This window comes from Triticum urartu, chromosome 5 (genome assembly GCF_003073215.2).
Source record: "Triticum urartu cultivar G1812 chromosome 5, Tu2.1, whole genome shotgun sequence".
Taxonomy (NCBI): domain Eukaryota; kingdom Viridiplantae; phylum Streptophyta; class Magnoliopsida; order Poales; family Poaceae; genus Triticum; species Triticum urartu.
Window position 1 is genome coordinate 642,563,795 of NC_053026.1, and position 26,826 is coordinate 642,590,620.

A 26,826-nucleotide genomic window follows, 5' to 3' on the forward strand; every position below is an offset into this window, starting at 1 on the left:
TGTGATGGTCAGTCATATTTTCTGGCCATGGGTGCCCACTTACTGCATTTTTTCAGGTGACTTTTAATCCACTTATTTCGTCTTTTGGGGCGGGTTTTGTGAAAGCATAGAAGTTACGCTGCCACTTGCTCTCAATATTGATCATGTGTTGCCCCTTGTAATTTCACATGACCGAGAATTGTATTAGACCAGATTGTAGGAACCTAGGCACTTCGGAACTCACTTAAAAACGCTCTAAACAAAATGTATTTGTAAGTTCTAAAAATAAATTTGAAACACGTCATCGATATAAGTATTGCTGTCAAATGGTAGCAGAACCGTCTGCAAGGTAGGTTGAGCTACCTGCGTGATGGGCAGTATTTGGCTGCAAAGAGCGAGGTGGTGGAAAACAGATGTGTCTCCGTGGCACGGTCAAATGGCGAGAAAAAAAAGGGTAAAATGGTAGCAGATCTGTCTGCGTGATGGAGTGAGGTCCCTGTGATGGGCAGTATTTGGCAAAGAGTGACGTGGTAGTCTCCATTGCTTCTCGTGTAGCTAGCTGCCTGCTCCACGTTCACAAGATGGTGAGTTTGTACTATCTTGTAAGCGCGCCTCGATGAGTCCACACGGTTGTTCACTGCCCTCCACACACGCGCGCACACACACAATAGGTACGCTAAAGGTATCTTAGAGGAAATCTGAAAAAAAAAACTAAGAGCATCTCCAACCGACGTGCTAGATTAGCTGCGTCCTAGAAAAAACGACTATATTGCGCGCGGGATTGAAACTGACGCTTCAGCAGCCGCGCTAAAAAACTAACGGCATCGCGTGTTGCGTATTTGGTGCGTCCGCTCGAGCGCGCTGCAAAATCTAAGCTGCTGCAGGTGATGCCATCGGATTAGGCGTCGTGTTTTTGCGCTTCTGGTAAAGCAAAACATCAGCCCAGCACGCTAAAACGTTATTTCGGCACTGTAAAAAAAGTTTAGCGCGCCTCGCAACCGCGCGTATGTGGAGATGCGCTAATCTGACTCAATAAACTGAGAAGCCTTTGGTATACAAGCGTGGAAATTTCACATGAAACAATTCAATTAATTCAAAACAAGGCCAAACAAATCTTTCCCGAGCGGGGGAGTTATTTCTCTTTCTCGTTGTCTCTTGAAAGTTTTTTTTTCCTATTATTCTCTGCATGTGGGAATATATGTGGCTACTGCTTTTTGTGGGGCGCATTTTTTTCCTTCAGGAAATACTTGCTGCTTTTTCCTTGGCGCAGGAGGCGCCTCTTGCATGGCCCATGACCGATAACTATGTGCTTGTGTTTAGCCGATGGATCCAAATATATTCTGCTGTCACATTGCCACCGCATCAAATTTGCACCGCATTGGACGAAGGTGTCGCGGAGTTTGCATGTCCAGTTAGCACGTTTATACTATATATGTTGCAAAAAATCACTTTGGAGGACGGGTGCATTGGAGCCCTGTATTTCGAATAGTGTCAAAATGCTATTTTGAAGTTTCAAAAAATCATTAAAATAAAATTAACATGTTTATATGGATGTATATTACATATGTGCAAATTTTGATGCTGAAATAAGTAAACCATGTGAGTCACACAAAAAAGACAAAATCATGATTTGGAAATCATCATTTTGTCATTTTTGTATAGCTACATGTTTACCAATTTCATCATCAAACTTTTACACATATGTAATATACATCCATATGATCATGTAGAATTATTTTCAGAATTTTTTGAAAATTTAAATGTGATTTTTAAAGTATTTAAAATAAAGTCCTCCAATACACCCAGGTTTCAAAAATCCACTCTCATATATGTTGCTCGTAGTATAACAGCAACAACACACGAGTGTGGCAAACTCCATTGCACTACTATAGCACATATATACCACATAAACACATTTTAGTTAAAACTATAATAGCTACGTGTGCGGTGCCCTGTATATACCTCGTACGTGTAGTTGCATATTTCCCATACTCCCATAGGCCGGCCGGCCCCTTATCCATCTCATCCTTTTCCTTCCTGCGGAATTCTTCGTCTCCTACTCCATGGATGCCTGCGCTCTGAACTCGGTATCTTCCTTTTCTTCTTCATCTTGGTTGCATATATGTTAAGACCAGCTGTATGCTCGCTGACCTCTACCTCGATCGTGAGCTATATAGATGGAGGTGAAGGCCAAGCCGGCGAGGGGAGGGAAGAGCGGCAGGGGGAGCGGCGGCACGGCCGGGGTACTGCTGGAGAAGAAGGAGTCGGAGAAGGAGAGGAGGAAGCGCATGAAGGCGCTGTGCGAGAAACTCGCATCCCTTATCCCAAGAGAACACTGTTGCTGCAACGCTGTAAGAACACGTACGCTTTTTCTCATTACGGTACTGTGCAGTTTCACTCCATGTTTATCTCGAGATCTCGTCTCGAAAAGGCCATCTCGAACGGTACTGAGCTTATTCTGAATATTTAACTTCTAGTAATGGACTTTTCTTTTGGAAAGAGGTATAAGGCCATCTCGAACGCGGAGCCCTTCTCATATATCCGGACCGAGCCCTCTGACGCATTTTGCCAGCGCAATCTTATTGGTCCGCAGACCGGTTGAACGTCTGTTTTCTCGCAAATTTAAGGTGAAGCGGGGGCTTTGCGGGCGTCCGGATCGCTGTCACGTATGTGTATGACATCCCGAACCCATTCAAAAACTTTTCTACTCGAAAAACCCTTCCGCGCAAAGCGATTGCTGGGCAATCATGCCGTTCAGCGTTGCTCCATAGCGGTCATGATTCCGTAGCATTAATGCCGGTCGGAGCGACGCAACGGAGGAGCAGGTGGCGTCACTTGAATGCAGCCACGGCGACCGGGAAGCTTACTCCGCTAATTGCACCGCATTGAAGCCGGCTTTTCGTCCCTTCGGCCGGTTGTCGTGTCTATTTAAGCCGTGCTTCAGCGCCATTCACATCGCATCTCTTCACTCAAAGCTCTTCGCTTCCAGCCTCTCCACTCCAGCCGCGCTACCATGTTCCATCGTCGCCACCGTGACGCGTGAAGTTCGAGCCGCCATCACCGTCGCGCTACCAAGTGAAGCAAGAGCCGTCATCGCCGCCTCTCCACCGCATGAAGGTGGAGCCACAGTCCCCTCTGCACAACCACGGCATTCAAATCGGGTGCCTCGTGAAGGACCAGTTGTTGTCGCCACGACACATCCGCTATTGTCGCATCGATTAGCCGGCATCGTCGCCGAGCTGCGAATGACGTAGCAAGGCCATGAACCAGGAGGTGCTGTCGGCGATTGCGAAGGCGTGCGGGCACATCCTCTACTACCTCGGTGGCCGCGGCTTCTCGTCGCGAAGCATGGACTTAGCGGAGGACAGGGAAGCGAGGCAGGCGGCGAGGCGGGAGCGGCGCAACATGGCGTGCTTCTCGGCCATCGCCAAGTCCAACTAGGCATTGGCATGGGTCCGCGCTGACCCCCAACCACACAGGCCTGGGCCCTCGACCAGTCGCTCACCACCACGGAGATGACCATGCCTCGATGGGAGCTCGCCAAGATTGATGACGAGTGGTCGATCAGTGACACCTCTGCCGTCATCGGTAGGGGCAAGGCCGTCGAGGCTCCCTGGCTTGCGTCGGAATTGGCCAAGGTGGCCCTCCACATGGCGCAGGAGGAAGCGGAGCGTCTCCTCCGAGAGTGTCAAGTGACGGCCAGGCAGGGCTCACTAGTGCAGAATCGAGCTTTAGTCCTTGTTTGTAAGGATCTTTAGTTTCGGTTAAACAACCGGCACTAAAGAGTGAGGACTACCCCCTCCCCTTTCCTTTAGTGCCGGTTCGTCACGTCCCGAGACCAAAGGCCCATCACGTGGCACAAGCCCGGGCCGGGGGGCTGGGGCCTTTAGTCCCGGTTGGCTAGACCAACCGGGACTAAAAGCTTTAGGGGTTTATGTGTTTTATGGCTTATTTTTCTTTTTAATTTTGTGTTTTTCATTTAATTTTTTAATTTCAAACATATTTTATGCTACTACATACTGTACACGCTAAGCATATACTCCCTTCGTTCCTTTATACAAGGTATATTTGTTTTCTGATAAAATTCCAGAATGTAAGATGCATTTCTTCTAATTCCTCATAATTTCTTTGTTAGCCATCTAGAAAAAGGGAAATTTTCTCTCTTCTTGTAGCAAAAGAATGAAAATATCTCTCTGTCGATTGCATATATCTCATACTTTCCTCGACTAACTGATTTAATTGCCACTAACCAATAAATTTACCGAGGGTAATTTCGTCCTAACATGTCTACAATTATGTGTCTTGGTCACTGTGCTGAAAAAAATACACCTTACATAAAGGAACGGAGGGAGTATATAAATATAATTTTTCATTTGAAATGCTTGCATTTCTTTCTTACGGGATGTCTGCTCGAAAGAAATCGACGATGTCCCAGGTACGCATTCTTCTTACATTTATCCAAATATATACTATCGGTATCATATAAACAGTGCGTGCATGCGTGGTATCCCTTATTTTTCTGTCCTAAAAGGTTACTGAGAGCAGGCCAATCATTGATTGTTACAAACAGCAATGCATGTAGGTCAAATTCCTCCTATTTGTGTTTATCCCATGCATGTACAAGTTTTTCATTCCACGGCTGTAAGAGTTTTTCAAATAATGGCCTTAGGTACACATAAATATCGTTGCCGGGTTGCTTAGGGCCTTGGATGAGCACTGACATCATAATGAACTTCCGCTTCATGCACTGCCAAGGAGGAAGGTTATAGATACATAGAGTCACAGGCCAGGTGCTATGATTGCTGCTCTGCTCCCCAAAAGGATTAATGACATCTATACTTAAATTGAACCATACGTTCCTTGCATCATCTGCAAAGTCCTCCAACTTTCTCTTAATTATTGTCCACTGCGACCCGTCAGCGGGTACTCTCAACTTTCCGTCTTTCTTACGGTCTTCTTTGTGCCATCGCATCAACTAGGCATGCTCTTTGTTTTGGAACAAACGTTTCAACATTGTATTATAGGAGCATACCACATCACCTTGGCAGGAATCTTCTTCCTGGGGCGCTCGCCCTCAACATCACCAGGTCATCGCGGTTGATCTTATAGCAGAATGCAACGCATACAGGGCATGCGTTCAAATCCTTGTACTCACCGCGGTAGAGCATGCAGTCGTTAGGGCATGCATGTATCTTCTGCACCTCTAATCCTAGAGGGCAGACAACCTTCTTTGCTTCGTACGTACTGTCAGGCAGCTCGTTGTCCTATGGAAGCATTTTCTTTAACATTATCAACAACTTTTCAAATCCCTTGTAAGATACACCATTCTCTGTCTTTCATTGCAACAATTCCAGTGTGGTGCCCAGTTTTTTCTTGTCATCTTCGCAATTTGGGTACAACAATTTCTTGTGATCCTCTAACATGCGCTGCAACTTCAACTTCTCCTTTTCATTTGCGCAGTTTCTCTTTGCATCGGCAATGGCCTGACCAAGATCATCAGCGGGCTCATCTGATGCCTCTTCTTCAGCTTCTTTCCCCATTACCGGCTCAGCTTCTTCCCCCATTGTTGTACCATTTATTCAAGGAACTCATGGCCAGGATAGCTATTGTCATCCTCTTCTTCTTCATTCTCTTCCATTAGGACCCCTCTTTCTCCGTGCTTGGTCCAACAGTTATAGCCGGACATGAAACCAGACTCAAACAGGTGGATGTGAATGGTTCTTGAGTTAAAGTAATTGTGATCATTCTTACAAACAGCACATGGACAACACATAAAACCATCCGCTCGCTTGTTTGCCTCGGCCACTAGTAGAAAAGTATACACGCCATTAATGAATTGGGGAGAGGATCGGTCATTGTACATCCATTGCCGGCTCATCTTCATTACACAACACCGAAAAGACCAAATTAATACAAGTTCATACATAAAGTGCATACACACTTATTCTCATAAAAAACATACAAACTCTCTAGCTAAAGTATTTAAATGCAACAAGAAATGCGATCAAGATCGCAACTAAGGTAACAATCAATTGATCCAACAACATAATGATACCAAGCCTCACTATCAACGGCATATTTCCTAATCTTCAAGCGCATTGCATCCATCTTGATCTTGTGATCATCGACGACATCCGCAACATGCAACTCCAATTCCACCTTCTCCTCCTCAATTCTTTTCAATTTTTTCTTCAAGTAATTGTTTTCTTTTTCAACTAAATTTAACCTCTCGACAAGAGAGTCGGTTGGAATTTCCGGTGCACATACCTCCTAGATAAAAATATCTATGTCAACTTGATGGGCATAATTTGTCATAAACACGAAATGCAACAAATAGTTATAAAAGAGAATATACCACATCCAAATCATAAACCGGACGAGGACCGATGGGGATGGATATCAAAACGATGCCACTATGTAAAACAAATAACGTACGCGTAAGAAAATTATAAAAGTAACTTTCTAAATCACACAAACATGATTTTTTTTTGAAGGATAAGAACAAGAGGCTCACCAAGGTGGTGCCGGCGATCGGACAATGCGGGCGATCGACGTGGTTAGGACGAGGACAGGAAGGCACTAAGTAAACCAGACCTACATATGCAAACTAAGAAGTTAGTTTGAGATCAAATTGCATATAAATCAAATAAACTACCACATAATTACTCCCAAACTAAAACCCACAAATCACTATACTTATAGAGCATTGGAAGAGCTAATCTAGCAATGAGAGATGAAAGGACAAAGTTGCTAACCTTTGTGAACACTTTGATGGATGGGGGTGCTACCTCTTGAGCACTGCGTTGGTTTTCCCTTGAAGAGTAAAGGGTGATGCAGCAAAGTAGCGTAAGTATTTCCCTATGTTTTTGAGAACCAAGGTATCAATCCAGTAGGAGGCCACGCACGAGTCCCTCACACCTACACAAACAAATAAAATCCTCGCAACCAACGCAATAAAGGGGTTGTCAATCCCTTCACGGTCACTTACGAAAGTGAGATCTGATAGATATGATAAGATAATTTTTTTGGTATTTTTATGATAAAGATGCAAAGTAAAGAAATCAAAATAAACGGAAAAGGAAATAGCTTGTTGACGGAAGATTAATTTGATGAAAATAGACCCGGGGGCCATAGGTTTCACTAGGGCTTCTCTCGAGAGCATAAGTATTACGGTGGGTAAACAAATTACTGTTGAGCAATTGACAGAATTGAGCATAGTTATGAGAATATCTAGGTATGATCATGTATATAGGCATCACGTCTGAGACAAGTAGACCGACTCCTGCCTGCATCTACTACTATTACTCCCCACATCGACCGCTATCCAGCATGCATCTAGAGTATTAAGTTCAAAAGAACAGAGTAACGCTTTAAGCAAGATGACATGATGTAGAGGGATAAACTCATGCAATATGATATAAACCCCATCTTGTTATCATCGATGGAAACAATACAATACGTGCCTTGCTGCCCCTACTGTCACTGGGAAAGGACACCGCAAGATTGAACCCAAAGCTAAGCACTGTTGGGGAACGTAACAGAATTTTAAAATTTTCTACGCATCACCAAGATCAATCTATGGAGTCATCTAGCAATGAGGGAGGGGGAGTGCATCTACATACCCTTGTAGATTGCGAGCGGAAGCGTTCAAGAGAACGGGGTTGATGGAGTCGTACTCGTCGTGATCCAAATCACCGATGACCTAGCGCCGAACGGACGGCACCTCCGCGTTCAACACACATACGGTTGGGAAGACATCTCCTCCTTCTTGATCAGCAAGGGGGAAGGAGAGGTTGATGGAGATCCAGCAGCACGACGGCGTGGTGGTGGAAGCAACGGTGATCTCGGCAGGGCTTCGCCAAGCTCAGCGAGAGGGAGAGGTGTCACGGGAGGGAGAGGGAGGCGCCAGGGGCTAGGGTGCGGCTGCCCTCCCTCCCCCTCACTATATATAGGACCCCTAGGGGGGCACTGGCCCTAGGAGATCCAATCCCAAGGGGGGGCGGCGCCCCCCCACCCCTAGGGTTTCCAACCCTAGGCGCAGGGGGAGGCCCAAGGGGGCCGCACCAGCCCATCAGGGGCTGGTTCCCATCCCCACTTCAGCCCATGGGGCCCTCCGGGATAGGTGGCCCTACTCGGTGGACCCCCGGGACCCTTCCGGTGGTCCCGGTACAATACCGGTGACCCCCAAAACTTTCCCAATGGCCGAAACTGGACTTCCTATATATAATTCTTCACCTCCGTACCATTCCAAAACTCCTCGTGACATCCGGTATCTAATCCGGGACTCCGAACAACTTTCGGGTTACCGCATACTAATATCTCAACAACCCTAGCGTCACCGAACCTTAAGTGTGTAGACCCTACGGGTTCAGGAGACACGCAGACATGACCGAGACGACTCTCCGGTCAATAACCAACAGCGGGATCTGGATACCCATGTTGGCTCCCACATGCTCCTCGATGATCTCATCGGATGAACCACGATGTCGAGGATTCAATCAATCCCATATACAATTCCCTTTGTTAATCGGTACGTTACTCGCCCGAGACTCGATTGTCGGTATCCCAATACCTCGTTCAATCTCGTTACCGGCAAGTCACTTTACTCGTACCGTAATGCATGATCCCGTGATCAACCACTTGGTCACATTGAGCTCATTATGATGATGCATTACCGAGTGGCCCAGAGATACCTCTCCATCATACGGAGTGACAAATCCCTGTCTCGATTCATCCCAACCCAACAGACACTTTTGGAGATACCCGTAGTGCACCTTTATAGTCACCCAGTTACGTTGTGACGTTTGGCACACCCAAAGCACTCCTACGGTATCCGGGAGTTGCACAATCTCATGGTCTAAGGAAATGATACTTGACATTTGGAAAAGCTCTAGCAAACGAACTACACGATCTTTGAGCTATGCTTAGGATTGGGTCTTGTCCATCACATCATTCTCCTAATGATGTGATCCCGTTATCAATGACATCTAATGTCCATAGTCAGGAAAACATGACTATCTTTTGATCAACGAGCTAGTCAACTAGAGGCTCACTAGGGACGTGTTGTGGTCTATGTATTAACACATGTATTACGATTTCCAGATAACACAATTATAGCATGAACAATAGACAATTATCATGAACAAGGAAATATAATAATAACCATTTTATTATTGCCTCTAGGGCATATTTCCAACAGTCTCCCACTTGCACTAGAGTCAATAATATAGTTACATTGTGATGAATCGAACACCCATAGAGTTCTGGTGTTGATCATGTTTTTCTCTAGGGAGAGGTTTAGTCAACGGATCTGCTACATTCAGGTCCATATGTACTTTACAAATATCTATATCTCCATTTTGAACACTTTCACGAATGGAATTGAAGCGACGCTTGATATGCCTGGTCTTCCTGTGAAACCTGGGCTCCTTGGCAAGGGCAATAGCTCCAGTGTTGTCACAAAAGAGAGTCATCGGGCCCGACGCATTGGGAATGACTCCTAGGTCAGTAATGAACTCCTTCACCCAGATTACTTCTTGTGCTGCCTCTGAGGCTGCCATGTACTCCGCTTCACATGTAGATCCCGCCACAACGCTTTGCTTGCAACTGCACCAGTTTACTGCCCCACCATTCAAAATATCCACGTATCCGGTTTGTGACTTAGAGTCATCCAGATCTGTGTCGAAGCTAGCATCAACGTAACCCTTTACGACGAGCTCTTCGTCACCTCCATAAACGAGAAACATATCCTTAGTCCTCTTCAGGTACTTCAGGATATTCTTGACCGCTGTCCAGTGTTCCATGCCGGGATTACTTTGGTACCTTCCTACCAAACTTACAGCAAGGTTTACATCAGGTCTGGTACACAGCATAGCATACATGATAGACCCTATGGCCGAGGCATAGGGGACGACACTCATCTTTTCTCTATCTTCTGTCGTGGTCGGGCATTGAGCCATGCTCAATCTCGTACCTTGCAACACAGACAAGAACCCCTTCTTCGACTTATCCATATTTAACTTCTTCAATATCTTGTCAAGGTACGTACTCTGCGAAAGACCAATGAGGCGTCTCGATCTATCTCTGTAGATCTTGATGCCTAATATGTAAGCAGCTTCTCCAAGATCCTTCATTGAAAAACACTTGTTCAAGTAGGCCATTATGATTTCCAAGAATTCTATATCATTTCCCATCAACAGTATGTCATCCACATACAATATGAGAAATGCTACAGAGCTCCCACTCACTTTCTTGTAAATGCAGGATTCTCCATAAGTCTGCGTAAACCCAAACGCTTTGATCATCTCATCAAAACGAATGTTCCAACTCCGAGATGCTTGCACCAGCCCATAGATCGAGCGTTGGAGCTTGCACACCTTGTCAGCATTCTCAGGATCGACAAAACCTTCCGGCTGCATCATATACAATTCTTCCTTAAGGAAACCATTAAGGAATGCTGTTTTGACGTCCATTTGCCATATCTCATAATCATAGAATGCGGCAATTCTAACATGATTCGGACGGACTTCAGCTTCGCTACGGGTGAGAAAGTCTCATCATAGTCAACCTCTTGAACTTGTCGATAACCCTTAGCGACAAGCCGAGCTTTATAGATGGTTACATTACCATCCGCGTATGTCTTCTTCTTAAAGATCCATTTATTTTCTATGGCTCGCCGATCATCGAGCAAGTCAGTCAAAGTCCATACTTCCTTTTCATACATGGATCCTATCTCGGATTTCATGGCTTCCAGCCATTTGTCAGAATCTGGGCCTGCCATCGCTTCTTCATAGTTTGAAGGTTCACCATTTTCTAACAACATGATTTCCAGGACAGGGTTGCCGTACCACTCTAGTGCGGAACGTGTCCTTGTGGACCTACGAAGTTCAGTAGCAACTTGATCTGAAGTTTCATGATCATCATCATTAACTTCCTCTCTAGTCGGTTCAGGCACCTCAGGAACATTTTCTTGAGCTGCGCCACTCTCTGGTTCAAGAGGCAATACTTCATCAAGTTCTACTTTCCTCCCACTTACTTCTTTCGAGAGAAACTCTTTCTTTAGAAAGGATCCATTCTTGGCAACAAAGATCTTGCCTTCGGATCTGAGGTAGAAGGTATACCCAATAGTTTCTTTAGGGTATCCTATGAAGACGCATTTTTCCGATTTGGGTTCGAGCTTTTCAGGTTGAAGTTTCTTGACATAAGCATCGCATCCCCAAACTTTTAGAAACGACAGCATAGGTTTATTCCCAAACCATAATTCATACGGTGTCGTCTCAACGGATTTCGACGGAGCCCTATTTAAAGTGAATGTGGCAGTCTCTAAAGCATAGCCCCAAAATGACAGCGGTAGATCGGTAAGAGGCATCATAGATCGCACCATATCCAATAGAGTGCGATTACGACGTTCGGACACACCATTACGCTGAGGTGTTCCAGGCGGCGTGAGTTGTGAAACTATTCCACATTTCTTTAAGTGCGTGCCAAATTCGTGACTCAAGTATTCTCCCCCATGATCTGATCGCAAGAACTTGATTTTTCTGTCACGTTGATTCTCAACCTCACTCTGAAATTCCTTGAACTTTTCAAAGGTCTCAGACTTGTGTTTCATTAAGTAGAGATACACATATCTACTCAAGTCATCAGTGAGGGTGAGAACATAACGATAGCCACCGCGAGCCTCAACACTCATTGGACCGCACACATCAGTATGTATGATTTCCAATAAGTTGGTTGCTTGCTCCATTGTTCCTAAGAACAGAGTCTTGGTCATTTTACCCATGAGGCATGGTTCGCACGTGTCAAATGATTCGTAATCAAGAGACTCCAAAAGTCCATCTACATGGAGCTTCTTCATGCGTTTGACACCTATGTGACCAAAGAGGCAGTGCCACAAGTATGTGGGACTATCATTATCAACCTTACATCTTTTGGTATTCACACTATGAATATGTGTAACATTACGCTCGAGATTCATTAAGAATAAACCATTCACCAGCGGGGCATGACCATAAAACATATCTCTCATATAAATAGAACAACCATTATTCTCGGATTTAAATGAGTAGCCATCTCAAATTAAAAGAGATCCTGATACAATGTTCATGCTCAAAGATGGCACTAAATAACAATTATTGAGGTTTCAAACTAATCCCGTAGGTAAATGTAGAGGTAGCGTGCCGACGGCGATCACATCGACCTTGGAACCATTCCCGACGCGCATCGTCACCTCGTCCTTCGCCAGTCTCCGCTTATTCCGCAGCTCCTGCTTTGAGTTCCAAATGTGAGCAACCGCACCGGTATCAAATACCCAGGAGCTACTACGAGTACTGGTAAGGTAAACATCAATTACATGTATATCACATATACCTTTAGTGTTGCCGGCCTTCTTGTCCGCTAAATATTTGGGGTAGTTCCGCTTCCAGTGACCACTTCTCTTGCAATAAAAACACTCAGTCTCGGGCTTGGGTCCATTCTTTGGCTTCTTCCCGGCAGCTTGCTTACCGGGCGCGGCAACTCCCTTTCCGTCCTTCTTGAAGTTCTTTTTACCCTTGCCTTTCTTGAACTTAGTGGTTTTATTCACTATCAACACTTGATGTTCCTTTTTGATTTCCACCTCCGCTGATTTCAGCATTGAATATACCTCAGGAATGGTCTTTTCCATCCCCTGCATATTGCAGTTCATCACAAAGCTCTTGTAGCTCGGTGGAAGTGACTGAAGGATTCTGTCAATGACCGCGTCATCCGGGAGATTAACTCCCAGCTGAGTCAAGCGGTTATGCAACCTAGACATTTTGAGTATGTGCTCACTGATAGAACTATTTTCCTCCATCTTACAACTGAAGAACTTGTCGGAGAATTCATATCTCTTGACCCGGGCATGAGCTTGGAAAACCATTTTCAGCTCTTCGAACATCTCATATGCTCTGTGTTTCTGAAAACACTTTTGGAGCCCTGGTTCTAAGCCATAAAGCATGCCGCACTGAACGAGGGAGTAATCATCAGCATGTGACTGCCAAGCGTTCAAAACATCTTGGTTCTCTGGGATGGGGGCGTCACCTAGCGGTGCTTCTAGGACATAATCTTTCTTGGCAGCTATGAGGATGATCCTCAGGTTCCGGACCCAGTCTGTATAGTTGCTGCCATCATCTTTCAGCTTGGTTTTCTCTAGGAACGCGTTGAAGTTGAGGGCAACGTGGGCCATTTGATCTACAAGACATATTGTAAAGATTTTAGACTAAGTTCATGATAATTAAGTTCATCTAATCAAATTATTCAACGAACTCCCACTCAGATAGACATCCCTCTAGTCATCTAAGTGAAACATGATCCGAGTCAACTAGGCCGTGTCCGATCATCACGTGAGACGGACTAGTCAACATCGGTGAACATCTTCATGTTGATCGTATCTTCTATACGACTCATGCTCGACCTTTCGGTCTTCCGTGTTCCGAGGCCATGTCTGTACATGCTAGGCTCGTCAAGTCAACCTAAGTGTATTGTGTGTGTAAATCTGGCTTACACCCGTTGTATTCGAACGTTAGAATCTATCACACCCGATCATCATGTGGTGCTTCGAAACAACGAACCTTCGCAATGGTGCACAGTTAGGGGGAACACTTTCTTGAAATTATTACGAGGGATCATCTTATTTAAGCTACAGTCGTTCTAAGCAAATAAGATGTAAAACATGATAAACATCACATGCAATCAAATAGTGACATGATATGGCCAACATCATTTGCTCCTTTTGATCTCCATCTTCAGGGCTTCATGATCATAGTTGTCACCGGCATGACACCATGATCACCATCATCATGATCTCCATCATCGTGTCTTCTTGAAGTTGTCTCGTCATCTATTACTTCTACTACTATGACTAACGCTTTAGTAATAAAGTCACTAGTAGAAAACAGGGCTATGGTCCAGTCCGGCTCAGCCCATTAGTCCCGGTTCAGTCTAGAACCGGGACTAATGTGAGCATTGGTCCCGGTTCATGCGGCTAAGGCATTAGTCCCGGTTGGTGGGATGAACCAGGACCAATGGGCCTCGCTCCTAGCCCACAACCATTGGTCCCGGTTCGTGCCACAAACCGGGACTAAAGATTAGACCTTTAGTCCCGGTTTGAGGCACGAACCGGGACTAATGGGGATGAGACCTTTAGTCCCGGTTCGTGCCACGAACCGGTACTAAAGGTCCCATTTTCAAACTATACCCCCCCCCCCCCGTGGATCGCCTTTTCAGTTTTAAAAAAAATAAAAGAAAATGATGGAAATGTCAAAAAAATAAAAGAAAATAAGTTTCACATGTGATATGTGGTGTAGTTGTTGGGAAAATTTACAAATATGAATTTCGACTTTATTTACAAAATCTCTCTGGAATTTGTAAAATGGGCATAACTTTTGCATACGAACTCGGATGAAAAAGTTTTTTATATGAAAAATCATGTACTCGAAAAGTTACATCCGATGGAGACCGCCTATGGCCTGTTTGCAAATTTCTAGAATCCTCAAATTCCAAAAAGAAAAAAAGTTATGCTCAAATTTCAGTTTTTTAAAATTTTCAGTAAATCTGGTCAAACTATGGTCAAACTACTTATTCAAGAAGTATTAGTATTACTAAATAATTATTCAAGAATATTAGTGTTATTAAATAACTATTTCACCTTTTTTCAATTTTGGTCAAATCTGGTCAAACTATGGTCAAACTGTGGTCAAACAATGGGCAAACTACTTATTCAAAAATATTAGTGTTACTAAAAAATTATTGTTTTTTAGAACAATAGTTTTAAACTCAAACAGTGAAATATGTGACTTCATGCTCAAGCTAAATTCCTGAGGGTCAATAGGATTGACATCTTACTATTGTCAGGAAAACAACAAGTGCAGACTTGGAAACGAGGGAGAATAGAACCCGAAAGTTAAGCGTGCTCAGGCTGGAGTAGTGAGAGGATGGGTGACCGTTCGGGAAGTGAGATGATTTGGAATGATGAGGGGTGATTAGAGATTAAATTGAGCAGTGATGAGGGGTGATTAGAGATTAGAGGTTAAAATAATTCAGAAATTTGAAAATAAAAAAATTCAAAAAAAATTCAAAAAAAATTTCAAAAAAAAAATCAAGAAATTTCCTTTAGTACCGGTTGGTGGACTAAAGGGTCAGGGCATTAGTACCGACACTTTAGTCCCGGTCCAGAACCGGGACTAAAGGCCCTTTTTCTACCAGTGAGTAAAGTAATTACATGACGTTTATGTTGACACGCAAGTCATAAATAAATTAAGACAACTCCTATGGCTCCTGCCGGTTGTCATACTCATCGACATGCAAGTCGTGATTCCTAGTACAAGAACATGATCAATCTCATACATCACATATATCATTCGTCACATCCTTTTGGCCTTATCACATCACACGGCACATGCTGCAAAAACAAGTTAGACGTCCTCTAATTGTTGTTGCAAGTTTTTACATGGCTGCTATAGGTTTCTAGCAAGAACGTTTCTTTCCTACGCCAAAACCACAACGTGATATGCCAATTTCTATTTACCCTTCATAAGGACCCTTTTCATCGAATCCGATCCGACTAAAGTGGGAGAGACAGACACCCGCTAGCCACCTTATGCAACTAGTGCATGTCAGTCGGTGGAACCAGTCTCACGTAAGCGTAGGTGTAAGGTCGGTCCGGGCCACTTCATCCCATGATGCCGCCGAATCAAGATAAGACTAGTAACGACAAGTAAATTGACAATATCGACGCCCACAACTGCTTTGTGTTCTACTCGTGCATAGAAACTACGCATAGACCTAGCTTTGATACCACTGTTGGGGAATGTAGCAGAATTTTAAAATTTTCTACGCATCACCAAGATCAATCTATGGAGTCATCTAGCAACGAGGGAGAGGGGAGTGCATCTACATACCCTTGTAGATCGCGAGCGGAAGCGTTCAAGAGAACGGGGTTGATGGAGTCGTACTCGTCGTGATCCAAATCACCGATGACCTAGCGCAGAACGTAAGGCACCTCCGCGTTCAACACACGTACGGTTGGGAAGACGTCTCCTCCTTCTTGATCCAGCAAGGGGGAAGGAGAGGTTGATGGAGATCCAGCAGCACGACGGCGTGGTGGTGGAAGCAACGGTGATCTCGGCAGGGCTTCACTAAGCTCAGCGAGAGGGAGAGGTGTCACGGGAGGGAGAGGGAGGCGCCAGGGGCTAGGGTGCAGCTCCCCTCCCTCCCCCTCACTATATATAGGACCCCTAGGGGGGCGCCGGCTCTAGGAGATCCAATCTCCAAGGGGGGGCGGCCAAGGGGGGTGGCTTCCCCCCCCCCAAGCCAAGTGGGGCGCCCCCCACCCCTAGGGTTTCCAACCCTAGGCGCAGGGGGAGGCCCAAGGGGGGCGCACCAGCCCATCAGGGGCTGGTTCCCTTCCGCACTTCAGCCCATGGTGCCCTCCGAGATAGGTGGCCCCACCCGATGGACCCCCGGGACCCTTCCGGTGGTCCCGATACAATACCGGTGAACCCCCGAAACTTTCCCGATGGCCGAAACTGGACTTCCTATATATAATTCTTCACCTCCGGACCATTCCGGAACTCCTCGTGACGTCCGGGATCTCATCTGGGACTCCGAACAACTTTCGGGTTACCGCATACTAATATCTCAACAACCCTAGCGTCACCGAACCTTAAGTGTGTAGACCCTACGGGTTCGGGAGACACGCAGACATGACCGAGACGACTCTCCGGTCAATAACCAACGGCGGGATCTAGATACCCATGTTGGCTCCCACATGCTCCTCGATGTTCTCATCGGATGAACCACGATGTCGAGGATTCAATCAATCCCGTATACAATTCCCTTTGTCAATCGGTACGTTACTCGCCCGAGACTCGATCGTCGGTATCCCAATACCTCGTTCAATCTCGTTACTGGCAAGTCACTTTACTCGTACCGTAATGCATGATCCCGTGATCAACCACTTGGTCACAGTGAGCTCATTATGATGATGCATTACCGAGTGGGCCCAGAGATACCTCTCCGTGATACGAAGTGACAAATCCCAGTCTCGATTCGTGCCAACCCAACAGACACTTTCGGAGATACCCGTAGTGCACCATTATAGTCACCTAGTTACGTTGTGACGTTTAGCACACTCAAAGCACTCCTACGGTATCCGGGAGTTGCGCAATCTCATGGTCAAAGGAAATGATACTTGACATTTGGAAAAGCTCTAGCAAACGAACTACATGATCTTTGAGCTATGCTTAGGATTGGGTCTTGTCCGTCACATCATTCTCCTAATGATGTGATCCCGTTATCAATGACATCTAATGTCCATAGTCAGGAAACCATGACTATCTTTTGATCAACGAGCTAATCAACTAGAGGCTCACTAGGGACGTGTTGTGGTCTATCTATTCACACATGTATTACGATTTCCAGATAACACAATTATAGCATGAACAATAGACAATTATCATGAACAAGGAAATATAATAATAACCATTTTATTATTGCCTCTAGGGCATATTTCCAAAAAGCACTTCTCCCATTGCAAGAAAGATCAATCTAGTAGGCCAAACCAAATTGATAATTCGAAGAGACTTGCAAAGATAACCAATCATACATAAAAGAATTCATAGAAGATTCAAATATTGTTCATTGATAAACTTGATCATAAACCCACAATTCATCGGTCTCAACAAACACACCGCAAAAGAAGATTACATCGAATAGATCTCCACAAGAGAGGGGGAGAACTTTGTATTCATATCCAAAAAGAGAGAAGAAGCCATCTAGCTAATAACTATGGACCCGAAGGTCTGAAGTAAACTACTCACACTTCATCGGAGAGGCTATGGTGTTGATGTAGAAGCCCTCCATGATCGATGCCCCCTCCGGCGGACCTCCGGAAAAGGCCCCAAGATGGGATCTCACGGATACAGAAATTTATGGCGGTCGAATTAGGGTTTTGGCTCTGTATCTGGTAGTTTGGGGGTACGTAGGTATATATAGGAGGAAGAAGTACGTCGGTGGAGCAACGTGGGCCCCACGAGGGTGGAGGGCACGCTTGGGGGGGGGGGGGTAGGGGCTCCCCCCTACCTCGTGCCTTCCTGATTGATGTCATGATCATGTCCGTTCCGAAAATCACGTTCCCGAAGGTTTCATTCCGTTTGGACACCGTTTGATATTCTTTTTCTGCAAAACTCTGAAATAGGCAAAAAACAGCAATCCTGGGCTGGGCCTCCGGTTAATAGGTTAGTCCCAAAATAATATAAAAGTGTATAATAAAGCCCAATAATGTCAAAAACAGGATATAATATAGCATGGAACAACAAAAAATTATAGATACGTTGGAGACGTATCAAGCATCCCCAAGCCTAATTCCTGCTCGTCCTCGAGTAGGTAAATGATAAAAACAGAATTTTTGATATGGAATGCTACTTGGCATAATTTCAATGTAATTATCTTAATTGTGGTATGAATATTCAGATCCTAAAGATTCAAGACAAAATTTCAATATTGACATAGAAATAATAATACTTCAAGCATACTAACTAAGCAATTATGTCTTCACAAAATAACATGGCCAAAGAAAGCTATCCCTACAAAATCATATAGTCTGGCTATGCTCTGTCTTCACCACACAAAGTATTTAAATCATGCGCAACCCCGATGACAAGCCAAGCAATTGTTTCATAATTTTGGTGTTCTCAAACTTTTTCAATCTTCATGCAATACATGAGCGTGAGCCATGGACATAGCACTATGTGTGGAATAGAATGGTGGTTGTGGAGAAGACAAAAAGGGAGAAGATAGTCTCACATCAACTAGGCGTATCAACGGGCTATGGAGATGCCCATTAATAGATATCAATGTGAGTGAGTAGGGATTGCCATGCAACGGATGCACTAGAGCTATAAGTATATGAAAGCTCAACAAAAAGAACTAAGTTGGTGTGCATCCAACTCGCTTGCTCACGAAGACCTAGGGCATTTTGAGGAAGCCCATCATTGGAATATACAAGCCAAGTTCTATAATGAAAAATTCCCACTAGTATATGAAAGTGATATCATAAGAGACTCTCTATCATGAATATCATGGTGCTACTTTGAAGCACAAATATGGTAAAATGATAGTAGCATTGTCCCTTCTCTCTTTTTCTCTCATTTTTTTTATTTGGGCCTTTTCTCTTCTTTCTTTATGGCCTCTTTTTTTTAGTTCGGAGTCTCCCCCGACTTGTGGGGGAATCATAGTCTCCATCTTCCTTTCCTCACTTGGGACAATGATCTAAAAATGATGATCATCACACTTTTATTTACTTACAACTCAAAAATTACAACTCAATACTTAGAAGAAAATATGACTCTATGTGAATGCCTCCGGCAGTGTACCGGGATGTGCAATGATGCATGAGTGACATGTATGAAAGAATTATGAACGGTGGCTTTGCCACAAATACAATGTCAACTACATGATCATGCAAAGCAATATGACAATGATGGAGTGTGTCATAGAAAACGGAACGGTGGAAAGTTGCATGGCAATATATCTCGGAATGGCTATGGAAATGCCATGATAGGTAGGTATGGTGGCTGTTTTGAGGAAGGTATATGGTGGGTGTATGATACCGGCGAAAGGTGTGCGGTATTAGAGAGGCTAGCAATGATGGAAGGAAGAAAGTGCGTATGATCCATGTACTTAACATTAGTCATAAAGAACTCACATACTTATTGCAAAAATCTATTAGTTACCGAAGCAAAGTATTACACGCATGCTCCTAGGGGGATAGATTGGTAGGAAAATACCATCGCTCGTCCCCGGCCGCCACTCATAAGGAAGACAATCAATAAATAAATCATGATCCGACTTCATCACATAACGGTTCACCATTCGTGCATGCTACGGGAATCACAAAATTCAACACAAGTATTTCTCAAATTCACAACTACTCAACTATCCTGACTCTAATATCACCATCTCCATATCTCAAAAGAATTATCAAGTATCAAACTTCTCATAGTATTCAACACACTCATAAGAGAAAAAAATATTAATCTTAAATGCCTAACATAATTAAAGCAAATTACCACACTGTTTTGTAGGACTCTCAAAATAATCTAAGTGAAGCATGAGAGAACAATAGTTTCTATAGTACAAACCCAGCACCGTGCCCTAAAAGATATAAGTGAAGCACTAGAGCAAAAACTATATAACTCAAAAGATATAAGCGAAGCACATCATAGAGTATTCTAACAATTTCTGAATCATGTGTGTCTCTCTCAAAAGGTGTTTACAGCAAGGATAATTGTGTAAAACTAACAAATAAAGAATCAAATAATACAAGACGCTCCAAGCAAAACACATATCATGTGGTGAATAAAAATATAGCTCCAAGTAAAGTTACCGATGGAAGTAGACGAAAGAGGGGATGCCTTCCGGGGCATGCCCAAGCTTTGTATTTTAGGTGTCCTTAGATTATCTTGGGGTGCCATGGGAATCCCCAAGCTTAGGCCCTTTCCACTCCTTGTTCCATAATCCATCAAATCTTTCACCCAAAACATGAAAACTTCACAACACAAAACTAAAAGTAGAAAATCTCGTGAGATCCGTTAGCGAAAGAAAACAAAAAAACCACTTCAAGGTTCTGTAATGAACTCATTATTTATTTATATTGGTGTTAAACCTACTGCATTCCAACTTCTCTACGGTTTATAAACTATTTTACTAGCCATAGATTCATCAAAATAAGCAAACAACACACGAAAAACAGAATCTGTCAAAAACAGAACAGTCTGTAGTAATCTGTAGCTAACGCAAGTTCTGGAACCCAAAAAATTCTAAAATAAATTGCTGGACGTGAGGAATTTATCTATTAATCATATGCAAAAATAATTAACTAAATAGCACTTTCCAAATAAAAATGGCAGCATTTCTCGTGAGTGCTAAAGTTTCTGTTTTTTACAGCAAGATTAAAAAGACTTTCCCCAAGTCATCCCAACGGTTCTACTTGGCACAAACACTAATTAAATACAAAAAACACAACCAAAACAGAGGCTAGATAAATATTTATTAATAAACAGGAGCAGAAAGCAAGGAATAAAAATATTAATTGGGTTGCCTCCCAACAAGCGCTATCGTTTAACGCCCCTAGCTAGGCATAAAAGCGAAGATAGATCTAGGTATTGCCATGTTTGGTAGGCAATCCGTAAGTGGCTCTCATAATAGATTCGTATGGTAATTTAATTTTCTTTCTACGGAAGTGTTCAATGCCTTTCCTTAACGGAAATTGGAATCTAATATTCCCTTCCTTCATATCAACAATTGCACCAATCGTTCTAAGGAAAGGTCTACCAAGAATAATAGGACATGAAGGATTGCAATCTATGTCAAGAACAATAAAATCTACGGGCACATAATTCCTATTTGCAACAATAAGAACATCATTAATTCTTCCCATAGGTTTCTTAATAGTTGAATCCGCAAGGTGCAAGTTTAAAGAGCAATCATCAAAATCACGGAAACCTAGCAAATCACACAAAGTCTTTGGAATCGTGGAAACACTAGGACCCAAATCATACAAAGCATAGCATTCATGATCTTTAATTTTAATTTTAATAGTAGGTTCCCACTCATCATAAAGTTTTCTAGGGATAGAAACTTCCAACTCAAGTTTTTCTCCATAAAATTGCATCAAAGCATCAACGATATGTTTGGTAAAGGCTTTATTTTGACTATAAGCATGAGGAGAATTTAGCACGGATTGCAACAAGGAAATACAATCTATCAAAGAGCAATTATCATAATTAAATTCCTTGAGATCCAAAATAGTGGGTTCATCGATATTTAATGTTTTGACTTCTTCAATCCCTCTTTTAACAATTTTAGCATCAAGATCTAAAGACTCCAAATTTTTGGAACGTCTTCTAGGTAAAGGTGGATCATATTCAGTCCCATCATTATCAAGACTCATATTTCAAAACAAAGATTTAATAGGGGACACATCAATACCTTTTAGATCTTCATCTTTCTTATCATGGAAACTAGAAGAACATGCTTTTATAAAGCAATCTTTCTTAGCACGCATCCTAGTGGTTCTTTATTTGCACTCATCAATGGAAATTCTCATGTCTTTGAGAGACTCATTGATATCATGCTTAGGTGGAATAGATTAAGTTTCAAAGAATCAATATCAAGATAAATTCTATCAACGTTCCTAGACAACTCATCAATCTTAAGCAATTTTTCTTCAATCAAAGCATTGAAATTCTTTTGCAAAGTAATAAATTCTTTAATATTAGATTCAAAATCAGAGGGTATCTTATTAAAATTTCCATAAGAATTGTTGTAGGAATTACCATAATTATTAGAGGAATTACTAGGATACGGCCTAGGATTAAAGTTTCCTCTATATGCGTTGCTACCAAAATTATTCCTACCAACAAAATTCACATCCATAGATTCATTATCATTCTCAATTAAAGTAGACAAAGGCATATCATTAGGATCAGAAGAAACACTTTTATTAGCAAATAATTTCATAAGTTCATCCATCTTTCCACTCAAAACATTAATTTCTTCTATCGCATGCACTTTCTTATTAGTAGATCTTTCAGTGTGCCATTGAGAAAAATTAACCATAATATTATCTAGGAGTTTAGTAGCTTCTCCTAAAGTGATTTCCATAAAAGTGCCTCCTCGCGGCCGAATCTAAAAGATTTCTAGAAGCAAAATTCAATCCGGCATAAATTTTTTGTATAATCATCCACAAATTCAAACCATGTGTAGGGCAATTACGTATCATTAATTTCATCCTCTCCCAAGCTTGTGCAACATGTTATGATCAAGTTGCTTAAAATTCATGATATCGTTTCTAAGAGAGATGACCTTAGCGGGAGGAAAATACTTAGAGATAAAAGCATCTTTGCACTTATTCCACGAATCAATACTATTTTTAGGCAAAGGAGAAAACCAAGCTTTAGCACGATCTCTAAGCGAAAAAGGAAATAGCTTCAATTTAACAATATCATTGTCCACATCTTTCTTCTTTTGCATATCACACAAATCAGCAAAGTTGTTTAGATGGGTAGCGGCATCTTCACTAGGAAGGCCGAAAAACGGATCTTTCATGACAAGATTCAGAAAAGCAGCATTAATTTCACAAGATTCAGCATCGGTAAGAGGAGCAATCGGAGTGCTAATAAAATTGTTGTTTGTATTAGTAAAGTCACACAATTTGGTATTATCTTGAGCCATAGTGACAAGCAAGCAATCCAACACACAAGCAAACAAGAGACGGGCAAAAAGAGGCGGATAGAGAAAGAGAAGGAGGGCAGAGAGAGAGAGGGCGAATAAAACGGCAAGGGTGAAGTGGGGGAGAGGAAAAAGAGAGGCAAATGGCAAATAATGTAATGATGGAGATAAGGATTTGTGATGGGTACTTGGTATGTTGACTTTTGCGTAGACTCCCCGGCAACGGCGGCCGAAATGGTTTGTTGTCGGGAGTCGAATCTTGACTTGACTTGGCGCGAATCTCCCCGGCAATGGCGCCAGAAATCCTTCTTGATACCTCTTGAGAACTGCGTTGGTTTTCCCTTGAAGAGGAAAGGGTGATGCAGCAAAGTAGCGTAAGTATTTTCCTCAGTTTTTGAGAACCAAGGTATCAATCCAGTAGGAGGCCATGCACGAGTCCCTCGCACCTACACAAACAAATAAAATCCTCGCAACCAACGCAATAAAGGGGTTGTCAATCCCTTCACAGTCACTTACTAAAGTGAGATCTGATAGATATGATAAGATAATATGTTTGGTATTTTCATGATAAAGATGCAAAGTAAAGAAAGCAAAATAAACGGAAAAGGAAATAGCTTGTTGAAGGAAGATTAATATGATGGAAAATAGACCCGGGGGCCATAGGTTTCACTAGGGGCTTCTCTCGAGAGCAATTGACGGAATTGAGCATAGTTATGAGAATATCTAGGTATGATCATGTATATAGGCATCACGTCCGAGACAAGTAGACCGACTCCTGCCTGCATCTACTACTATTACTCCACACATCGACCGCTATCCAGCATGCATCTAGAGTATTAAGTTCATAAGAACAGAGTAACGCTTTAAGCAAGATGACATGATGTAGAGGGATAAACTCATGCAATATGATATAAACCCCATCTTGTTATCCTCGATGGCAACAATACAACACGTGCCTTGCTGCCCCTACTGTCACTGGGAAAGGACACCACAAGATTGAACCCAAAGCTAAGCACTTCTCCCATTGCAAGAAAGATCAATCTAGTAGGCCAAACCAAACTGCTTATTCGAAGAGACTTGCAAAGATAACCAATCATACATAAAAGAATTCAGAGAAGATTCAAATATTGTTCATAGATAAACTTGATCATAAACCCACAATTCATCGGTCTCAACAAACACACCGCAAAAGAAGATTACATCGAATAGATCTCCACAAGAGAGGGGGAGAACTTTGTATTGAGATCCACAAAGAGAGAAGAAGCCATCTAGCTAATAACTATGGACCCGAAGGTCTGAAGTAAACTACTCACACTTCATCGGAGAGGCTATGGTGTTGATGTAGAAACCCTTCGTGATCGATGCCCCCTCCGGCGAAGCTCCGGAAAAGGCCCCAAGATGGGATCTCACAGATACAGAAAGTTACAGTGGTGGAATTAGGGTTTTGGCTCCGTATCTGGTAGTTTGGGGGTACGTAGGTATTTATAGGAGGAAGAAGTACGTCGGTGGAGCAATGCGGGCCCCATGAGGGTGGAGGGCGTGCCTGGGGGGTAGGCGTCCCCCCTACCTCGTGCCTTCCTGATTGATGTCTTGATCATGTTCGTTCCGAAAATCATGTTCCCGAAGGTTTCATTCCGTTTGGACTCCGTTTGATATTCTTTTTCTGTCAAACTCTGAAATAGGCAAAAACATCAATTCTGGGCTGGGCCTCCAGTTAATAGGTTAGTCCCAAAAATAATATAAAAGTGTATAATAAAGCCCAATAATGTCCAAAACAGGATATAATATAGCATGGAACAATCAAAAATTATAGATACGTTGGAGACGTATCAGGGGGCCTTCAAATCTTGACAAATTTTAGTAAAAATGAAGGATGAGCTCGAACAAAGGAGAAGAACAGAGGAGAGGAATGAAAGGGGAAAACAGATAGAAATCGGTTCGGACTCGACGAAGGGTTTATATAGAGGCACATTTAGTCCCAGTTGGTTATACAAACCGGGACTAGAGGTACACCTCTAGTACCGGTACATGTCACGAACGGGGACTAAATGTGCTGGTGGGGCCCCAGCCTGACACCAGCCTGCCACCACTATAGGTTCAACACGAACCAGGACTAATGATTCCCACCCCCCTAGCCGTTGGAACCGGTACTAATGGTCGCATTAGTACCATTCCCTTTCCAAACCTTGACTAATAGGGCTTACGTGAAGTCGTTTTTCTACTACTGGTTGTCATGCCTCTGCAACCTTCCATTGCTAGAGGGACCACTCTGACAATGACGGCGACGTCATGGACGCTAACGGAGGTGCATCTAGCCAGGGCGCCCATGTGTACGAGGTCACTGTCCGCTACCTAGTGTAGTTTGTTTTTAGGTTTTAGTTGAACGAACAAAATATCCTCTGTCTTAAGTAAATTATATCCAAACTTAAGTGAATTTTGCCATGTTTGCATGTAATTTGTCCATTTTGTTCAAATCTGATTCAAAATGTATGCGGGCATAGTTGGATGGCCGACTCGCACATCAGTGCCCATGGACTATCGAGACAAGTCCGTGGACAAACACAGTGTTCGTTATAGGGCATCTCCAACATTATCGGATGATGCACATGGCCTTGCATTATTTAATTCAATGTTTACAGTATCTAATCTAAGCAAATGAAACGATGTAAGGACTCTCCCAATGCAGGTTTCAGTTTTATAGGTCTTGCTGATATAGCATAATAGTTAATGAAGAGAGATGGATGTTGTAGTTTAGCTAACAAACAATCCTTGCACCTGGCCATAGACAAAAAATATTCTGGACCAATCACATATATGCATGAGCCTCAAATCATTAAATTTATATACAACCCCTAAGAAATAATGCATGCATGGTCACCATAGGTGATGAAGTAACATCAACCGAAAAATAACATGAAAAAAGTTGAAGACTCATTCCTCAGAACTCCTATCACTAGACTGTCACCCATATCTGAGCGATCATTCCCCAATTATTGTATCTAGAGATCATGGAGACCCAATCCTGCTCCCAGATCATAAAGGACCACATATGGATCCAATTATTAGCTTTGAAAATGACCTGATGTGCAAAAATTGGAGCTTTTGATCTGTTAAAGATAGCAATGAGTCGAGTTCAACAATATCAAATACATACCCCAATCCATGAAGTCATTCTTTAAACAACACGAATAAACCCATGGACATAAAATTATGTCCATGTCGAAACCCAGTGGATGTCCATTGGGTATGGATATCCATTGGTTGGTCCCAACATGTATAAGCAGTACCTTAGGAAATAGTAAAAGCGCCAGCTAGTTCTAAGGTTAACACTTTGGACAATATTAGATAAGCACAAGTACACAACACATCAATTTCCATTTTAAGGTCCTCACAAAATGTAGCACAACATCAAAGGTTCCCACACAAGTCAGACTATGAGGTTGGGTTAGAGCACGCCCACAGGCATAGAGTCATGCCAATGCAATACCCACGACTGGTTGGGTGGGGTTTGGGCACTACGCATGAGAGCAAAAACAAATCTAAACCATGCACATTTGGTACGGGTATCTATGGGTATTCATGTCCATGGGTAAAATT

The 26,826-nt window shown here is 43.0% G+C and overlaps 1 protein-coding gene across 1 annotated transcript in view; it reads left to right on the plus strand.

Moving 5' to 3' along the window:
- The first annotated feature begins 1,906 nt into the window (after positions 1 to 1,906).
- Positions 1,907 to 26,826, plus strand: part of LOC125511528 (transcription factor bHLH167-like) — a 28,711-nt gene continuing 3,791 nt past the window's right edge. Inside the window, exons 1-2 of the mRNA XM_048676918.1 lie at positions 1,907 to 2,066; positions 2,157 to 2,330. Of these exons, the coding sequence (XP_048532875.1) occupies positions 2,043 to 2,066; positions 2,157 to 2,330 (198 nt within the window). The 5' untranslated portion in view covers positions 1,907 to 2,042. The remainder of the gene's footprint in view (positions 2,067 to 2,156; positions 2,331 to 26,826) is intronic.